The sequence below is a fragment of the Melospiza melodia genome, chromosome 3 (assembly GCF_035770615.1).
Source record: "Melospiza melodia melodia isolate bMelMel2 chromosome 3, bMelMel2.pri, whole genome shotgun sequence".
In the NCBI taxonomy this organism is placed as follows: Eukaryota; Metazoa; Chordata; class Aves; order Passeriformes; family Passerellidae; genus Melospiza; species Melospiza melodia.
The window spans coordinates 58711946-58719518 of NC_086196.1; the positions used below are offsets into that span (position 1 = coordinate 58711946).

The following is a 7573-nucleotide window of genomic DNA, read 5'->3' on the forward strand; positions in this document are numbered from 1 at the left end:
AATGGCAGGTGGGCTGCATCTCCCATCCTGTTTCCACAGCATCTGTGCAGTGTCACAGCGATGACATGGTGGAGAAAGATCTCTCACTGTGGCCACCTGGCAAAGGTAAAGGTGGTAAGAACTCTTGACCTGGATGACAGTAAGCATGAATGTCAGCCAGAGCTGTAAAGCTTGTAAGTGAACTCCAAAGGCCTGCCATGCATGTATATGCAGGACTGAAGGCCAAGATGTGTCATGGATAAAAGCTCACTGTGAGCACCAGAGTTATCACAAGCCATTTGCTATCAATAGGAGAGATGAGGATCTGTTGTCTAGGGAGAAAACTCACATTGGCTGAGAGCACACCTGCTGCTCTTTGTTACAGCATTTGACAAAATAAACAAGGAGTTTAAAAAAATATGCAAAGCATGTGCTTCCTTCTCTCCAGAGCAGGAAAAGGGGAAATCTTTGTTTCTGTTCACCAGATCAGCACTCTATACAATCTGGGTATTTCTGGCCAGTCTAAAGAGAATAATCCATGGTACATTTTAGGTACTGTCAGAGGGCCCCTGGCATGTTCAGGAGAGTTGAGGGTTTTGACGCACTCTTGCCCATGACAGATGACAGAAGCTGGCAGGATTAAAATAGCCTCAGAACAAACTGCTCTTAATCTTGAAAACAAGCAGACATAAGGATGCCGTGACCTATTCCTGCAGGAACAGGCAGACCGACCCCCTGCTGGATGGCTCTCAGGCAAACTATGAACTCAAGCAGGAAAAAACCAAAGGAGTGTGTGAAAAAGAGGGGACCTATCCTTAGTCAGGGTGCTGTTAGCCATGAACAAAAGTCTGAGTTCTCCTCAAACTGTCATCCAAGGTTCCACCGCTCACTACCCTCCTCCTCCACCACCCTTTGAAGGTTTAGCAGCTGTACGTGCTTAATGTAATACTTTCATTTTAAATGTAATAAAATTATCTGTTCCAAGGCCTTGAGTCACATTGACTAAAACTCAGTTCCACTTCTGATATGGAATTAGTTCTTACTTCTTCACTTATGGGAAAAAAACAATCAAAAATCATCTTCTTGAGCATCTGAATATACTGTAAAAGTTTGTTTTGATGAGTTTTCCAAGGCAAGAACAATGTATTTGTTTCAAGAGTTAAATGGAGGAAGCAAACAACTTTCATTGGTAACCACTGAGCTCTTGAGCTAAATGTCTGGATAGGAACAAGAGAAGTATGGGAATTAGTCTACTAAGCTGGAGAAAATATTTTGCTTGGGAGCTCATTAGAGCTGAATTCACACAGTACTTCATTGTTACCTGGATTGCTTATACCAGAAATAACAAATGTACTTCCTCCAAACCCAAATTAAAAACCCCTACCAAAAGCCAGGCTCAGTGACAAGAGATGACCTTTACTTTGCAGCACTCAAGGACGTGGGGTGGGCGGTGACACACACAGAGTCTGGAAGCCGGCAAAATGCAGAGGGCCAACATCTCCCTAAAATCTCTGCTTGGGTAAAGGGACAAGTTTGGGATGGCAGCTGTAATTGCCTGTGCTGTCACCTTCAGAAAAGTTCCTGGGTTTTGAGCCTGTTGCATCTGCCAGTGGCTGAAGGACATTTGCACCTGCGAGAGGCACCCACGGCACCTGATCACACACAGCTCTGGGAATGGGGCTGGCAATGAACCTTGGATCTCCAGGTGCCTCCCACAGTGCCTGCCCTTCCCGAAGGACCCGGAGGACACACCTTGCACAAGTGGCCGCTGCTGCAGTGCCAGGCGTGCGCTCCTGCTGGAGGAGGCTGCAAACGCCTTTTCCCAGAGTTCCGCTACTGCGGGGAACAGGAACAGAAAGCTCTGGAGGAGCAATGGGGCCATAAACCCAGCTCCCTGTTTTGCTGGTGGTTTAGGTTGCTTTAAGGAAGGATTTCCCTAACTTCAGGGATAAAAACTGCTTGTCAGTCACTGCTCAGTGACCAAGTAACATAACTGTCGGTGAAATAAACAGGGTTTTAACAACTTAGGGTTTCAAGTTGCTATACTTCATTCTCCCCCTGTTTATGGTTTATTCTGAGGGGGCTGAAAACCAAACATCTTAGAAATTATTTTTTTCTTTTCCATCCTAGTAACTGTCTGCTAAGTTTTCATTTAGGCAAAGCAAAGCAAACACTATCATATCTGTCATTAGCTGCAATTGTTTTACATTTCAAGTCTGATAATAAAATATAGAGGTGTGCTACACATTTCCACCAATGACTTAGGATTTATGAAATTAGCAGTAACAGATAAATAGGGATACAACTCACTAATTTAAAAAATATAGTTATGTTGTTGTTTTTAAACGTCAGAGTTACTTAAATAACAAAAATTTTTGTTTTCTTGTCAATGTATCCTAATTTATGACAACCAACAGCTTTGAGATTTTTTTGTTTTATCCTGTCTCTCGCTCTTTAATTGGGCTAACCCATCAGTCACTTTCAATTCACTCTCCATAGCTGGCACGGAAGCAGCTGCAGCCAGCACTTCGAGGAATTATGCCAGACTTTCCCCTGCATGTTTGACCATGAGCATTCTCCCCTCTGCTGTTGCAGCCCCCCTTTCACACCAACAGAGTCCTGCTCACTGCTTCCTTGTCTTATATCCCCGCCCTGCCCTATTTGGAAAAGGCCTTGACTTTCAGTTAATTCCACCTCTAGTTTTAATAAACACTGAAGCTCCAGTGTGCTGGCCAGGCTGCCTGCACATTGCATCTTCCCCAGTTTTTCTGTGAACATCTGGCACGCTCATTTGACACTCTGCACAGTGAAGCAAAAGTATTAGATGAGTTATCTATGCAATGCAGATACATCTAGCATTTCAGAGTTATTGCTGAAACTGTGGTTAGGCTGCTATTGGGCTAATATCCTTAAATACAGTAAATTATATGACACAAATTAACACCAGACAGGTTTTAATGCTGCAACTTTCCCCAGATTTTTTTTACTTACACAGTATCATAATGCTGCTTTTACTTTCTCACCAGTCACAGTATGTGTGTTTTGAAGGATGCCATTATGCACATGCTAACTTCTTTCCATTAGCACAAAACACTCTTCACTTCTCTCTCTACAGCTGCTCTTTGCCAAAGAGTAAATTTTCATCCCTGTGCTTTTGTTGCCCAAACCCCCAGCTGACCTATGACCTCGCAGCCAAAAGACCCCCTGCTTAGGCTGCACTTTCTTTTCTTAGGTCAGATAGGAGAGAACTCAGCCACGTACTAAAACAGGAGCTGGTTAAGACCAGCTTCATGGCTCGCTCAGTTTCCCACTGCTGCTCCAGGGGCTTTACGAAGCAGCAGCTTCCACCCCACGGAGAAGCCTCCCACAGCCCCTTGGCCCCCCAGCCAGCACAGAACCAGGGGAAACATTTTTCTCTTCTGAGTTAGCTACCAATTAACTTCTCAGTTTGGCATTTGCAGTGAGGACAGAAAGTGTTTCATTGCATTAATTCTTCTAAAGACTTTTTATATAAAATACTGAAGGCAATGACCTCAATAAAATTTATCTTTGTTTCTCTCAGAACAAACATGAGGAATAGAGGGGCAAAAAGGAATCAGAGTATATAGGTTTGTTTTCTTCTTATAAGAAGCTAATCCACAGAGGGTAAAAGTTTAATTTTCTCAGTGTAAATAGCATGTTTGTTTAGTGCTCTAAAGTATATTTCCAAATAAATAAGTGGAGCAATACTGCTGTTTGCATCTGGATTTTCAAACCTCCCTGCACCAATGTGAGTTAACAACAGATCACAAACTCTCTCAGACTAAGCAGAGGCTGGGGGAAAAGGACTGTTTTTGCTTGGCGACATGCCTTTAGACCAGAAAGTGCTTACAGCATAATAGACCATAAATCATTATATGTAAAAATAAACACATTGTGTCACTCGTGCAGGCAGAAGCAAGCAAGTGATGTCATCACTCATCTTTTTACCAATATGCTATTAGACCTAACACTGTATTTCCAAATAAGATGGTTTCCTTGACATTATGTACTGATATTTCTTTTAACTGAAAAATCACTGTAGAACATGCCTTTAAAGAAAAAAATGAAAGAAAAAACAAGCATTGCTACTTACAAATAATGTACATTATGATTCCACAAACAGCAGAGAAGTGTCTTAAGTAGTGAGATTTTTAATGAAGTAAAAAAAATTATTTAATTACAAAGTTTAGACTGCTCTGAAGTGTGATTTTATTCCTGGTTTCAAACAGAACAAAGATGGAAATCCTTCAGCTCCACAATGTATGTAAGTTATCTGGTTATCCTGCAGCTGAAATCTTACAAAGGCTGCTGACTATCACCCACTTTGCACAAGCAAAGCCTTCTCCTCCTGTTCAAACACTCCTGTTTCACAAACAGCACTGTTAATAATAGCACTGAAGGCTCAACAGGTGATGGAAATGTTTTCCTGTATTTGAATGAGATGTAATTACAACTTTGCTAAAACAAACCAGGCTCTGTTTATAATGGAAGTTAAAGCAGTCCCAAATCACTGTCCTGCATCCTCTGAGATGCTGAAGAGAACACAGCAGCTCCCAGATGTTTGACAGGACGTCATTGCAAATGTCTGCAGTCACACACATACATACAGGAAACAAAGCAAGGCTTGTACCGACTTAACAGATTCACTATGAATTTCCTGCTCAGATTTGCTGGGAAAACCATGATTTACCAGTTTTAGACACCTCACAGGTTTACAGTGTAGACTGACTTTTTTCTGGACCACCTTTTCCCAAAGATGTATTAAACCACAACTCTTCCGGAGCAACCTATGAATCGCTTCTTTCACTGCCACTTTGTTTCTTTTCTGGATCAAGATAACTGCCTTCAAATAAAATCCTGTTTTTCATTCCTTCTTTAAGCATTCTTTGCCGGATCCTTTGCTGGGCCAAGTTGTACCTGCAGTAAAACCTAGGGGAGGGGATGAAAAGGAAACACAATTCCCTGCTTTATATGAGTGGAAGGATCAAACCAGAGTCATTCAGGCAGCTGAAAAGTTGCAACCACATTGCTAGTAAAATTAAGCATGCTGCCTTTGGAATTAGGACAAGGATGGGGTATGAAAAGGAAAAAATAATTAAGAAAAATGGAAATAAGTGGGGGAATTGATAGCTTAGAATTCAAGAAACAATAGGAAGCATTTTAAATATATATAAACATTCAAACACAGTGAAATGTTTTCCTTTAAAGAAGATAAGTATTTTGGGGAGAAGGAAGAGGATGCTTTGCTAGGCAGTTTTTTAAATGTGGTTTCAAAACCACCATGAAACACTGTTTCTGAAAACTGAAACACAGGGATCATGTTGTACCATTCAGTCAACATAGGCCTATCAAAATTGAAGAAGAATTTTACATACCAGTATCCTAACATTGTGCAAATATAGCTACCAACTGCAACATCACAAGATCTTTTAACTCTACCTGAAAGAAAAACAAAAAATCTTATGAAAAGTTAGAAAAAACAACTTGTATGACTTCCCATTATTAATAACACCTAACAACAAATAGAAGATCTTTTTCTTGCAAATAAATATATAAAACCCAAAAGGAGTAAGTACTTACTAGTTGCTAAAAAATGTCCAAGACCCATAACTAAAGCCCCCAAGGAGCCATAGAGCACTGATTCTCGCGCACATGGGATATTTTTAACATCGAGAAATCCAAAGAGTTTAAAGGACTGTAAGACAAAACAAACAAACAAAAAAACCCATAAATTTAAAAAATCACTTCTGTAGAAGTCTATGATGCCAACTCAACTGTAAAACTGACTTGTTATCTTAATAGTCAAGCATAACTAGTTGAGAACTTACTGTGTCTAGGGTTATAGATGACCAAAAGTGAACAGGTACAGATACATCAGGGATGTTTTTGGAAGAGTTAACTATTAATTTATATAATATAGTTTTGCACAAAACTGTTGATCCATCCTTTTCACTGAATATTACAAATTAACTACTTAATTTCTTACCTTTACATTCCCCCCAAAAAGAAGAGAGAAGACTCTTAAGAATCCAGGATTTTTGTTACATTGCAACAAAGAAGGAAGGCTACAATCAAATATGCAGTTAGTCATGACATGTAAGTTTAGTACCTGAAGCGAGCAAATGTGCTTGGAAAAAGTTAACTTACTGGAGAATGAGCATGTAGTAGAGAACCTAATACTGAATAAACATATTTAGAAACCTAACTAATTTATGACTTAACCCTATGTCTAGGCAGGGGCTGGGCACATGGGTCAGGGTCAAGGCGGCTGCCCCTCAGTAAGCCCTGAACATTTTTCTGCTGCCAATCCTTTGGTCAGGGATGGTGTAAAAACACATTTCAGTCTATTGTGCTTAAACCATTAGAGCATGAAGAATCATGTGTGCAATTGTAGCAAAATTCATCAAAAGTGAATGCTTTATTTTGTTGTGAAGGTATTCCACTTGGTCAAAGTAGATTTTGAAGATGGAGTACTACAATGCTCAACTGCTTGTGGAGAGCTCACAACTCTGTGGGAGAAATCATTGTGTCACTGTGGTAATGGGGATGGCAGGCATGGAAATCCCCAGCGTTAGTTTTATCCATATTCCCTCGGGACAGCCATCAGCTGTCCCTGTGTACAGGCGAGACAGAAAGGATGTGGTCTATGTTGGTCGAACCTCCTAATGAGTAATTTCAAGCGCTCTCCCATGGAAGAAGTCACTTGATATGTCGCTGTTGTTGGCTAAGAAGGTATTCCTGCTACATCCATGCAGCGTGATGCATCCTTTCAAAATAGCGTCTCACCTGCTGCCAGGCTGGGCATCATTTGTTATGTCTCTGACCACTGCTGACCAGCGGCCTCACGGACCCTCCGGCCCCACCACCACGAGAAAGCCCCGGCGGGACCCGGGGGACCCAGCGCACACCCAAACGCCGCCCGCGCCCGTGGCCCGGCAGAGCACCAGCTGTGCCGCGCGTTTCCGTGAATTGTTCCCCAGCTATTTCCTCGGGCGCTGCAACAGCGGGGCGGGGCGGTGGGGGCACGGTCGCTGCTGCTCTGCAATGACCTCCCGTGTCCCCAGCGCGGGGCTGCGGCGGCCAGCTCCTCCTCATCCTCCTCCTCGTCCTCCTCCTCGTGATCATCCTCATTCTCCGGCTGGCCCCTCGCCGCCCCCCCGCCCTCCATTACCTTCCCCGGCTCAGAGTCGCCCTCGCCCGCCATGCCGCGGCAGCGCCGTCCCGCCCGCACCAGCGAGCCGGGGCTGCGCCCGCGTACAGAGCGGCGCCGAGGGGAGGCCGCTCCGCCCGCCCCGTCTCTATGGCGCCCGCGGAAGGGGCGGGGGCGGGGGCGGGCGCGCCGCCGCCATTTTAGGTCCCGGCGCCGAGCGAGATTCCAGCGCGAATCCTTTGTTCGGCGAAATGGGTCACGGCGCGGGGGGCGCGCGCGCGGGCACGCGGCAGGGGGGGCGGGGCTCCGGCCCTCGCCCCGCCCCGCCCCCGCCTCGCGCCGCCCGCCCCCTCCTCGCCGCGGGCGCGCGCCCGGGCCGGACGGGGCTGAGGGCGGCACCGGGAATCCGCACGGATCTCGGGA

The 7573-nt window shown here is 44.3% G+C and overlaps 1 protein-coding gene across 2 annotated transcripts; it reads right to left on the reverse strand.

Moving 5' to 3' along the window:
- Positions 1-4135: 4135 nt before the first annotated feature.
- On the reverse strand, positions 4136-7247 carry LOC134415913 (cytochrome c oxidase assembly protein COX20, mitochondrial). 2 transcript variants are annotated; one of them, XM_063151911.1, is made up of 4 exons: positions 7172-7247; positions 5581-5695; positions 5376-5439; positions 4136-4929 (listed from the first exon to the last, which is right to left on the reverse strand). In XM_063151911.1, the coding sequence occupies exons 1-4, from the start codon at positions 7202-7204 to the stop codon at positions 4788-4790; spliced, it is 354 nt and encodes a 117-aa protein (XP_063007981.1). In that variant the 5' UTR covers positions 7205-7247; the 3' UTR covers positions 4136-4787. The 2 variants fall into 2 exon arrangements, with proteins under 2 accessions (XP_063007981.1, XP_063007980.1); XM_063151910.1 differs by lacking the exon at positions 7172-7247 and adding an exon at positions 5987-6776.
- Positions 7248-7573: the final 326 nt, after the last annotated feature.

Bases quoted from the DNA above. Each gene is read 5' to 3' on its own strand.
- LOC134415913 (XM_063151910.1), bottom strand. From the start codon at position 6,091: ATGACTAACTGCATATTTGATTGTAGCCTTCCTTCTTTGTTGCAATGT. The intron at 5,696-5,986 runs GTAAGAAATTAA...TTTGTCTTACAG, and splicing joins TTTTTGGGGGGAATGTAAAG to TCCTTTAAACTCTTTGGATT. The intron at 4,930-5,375 runs GTATGTAAAATT...CCCCTCCCCTAG, and splicing joins TGCACAATGTTAGGATACTG to GTTTTACTGCAGGTACAACT.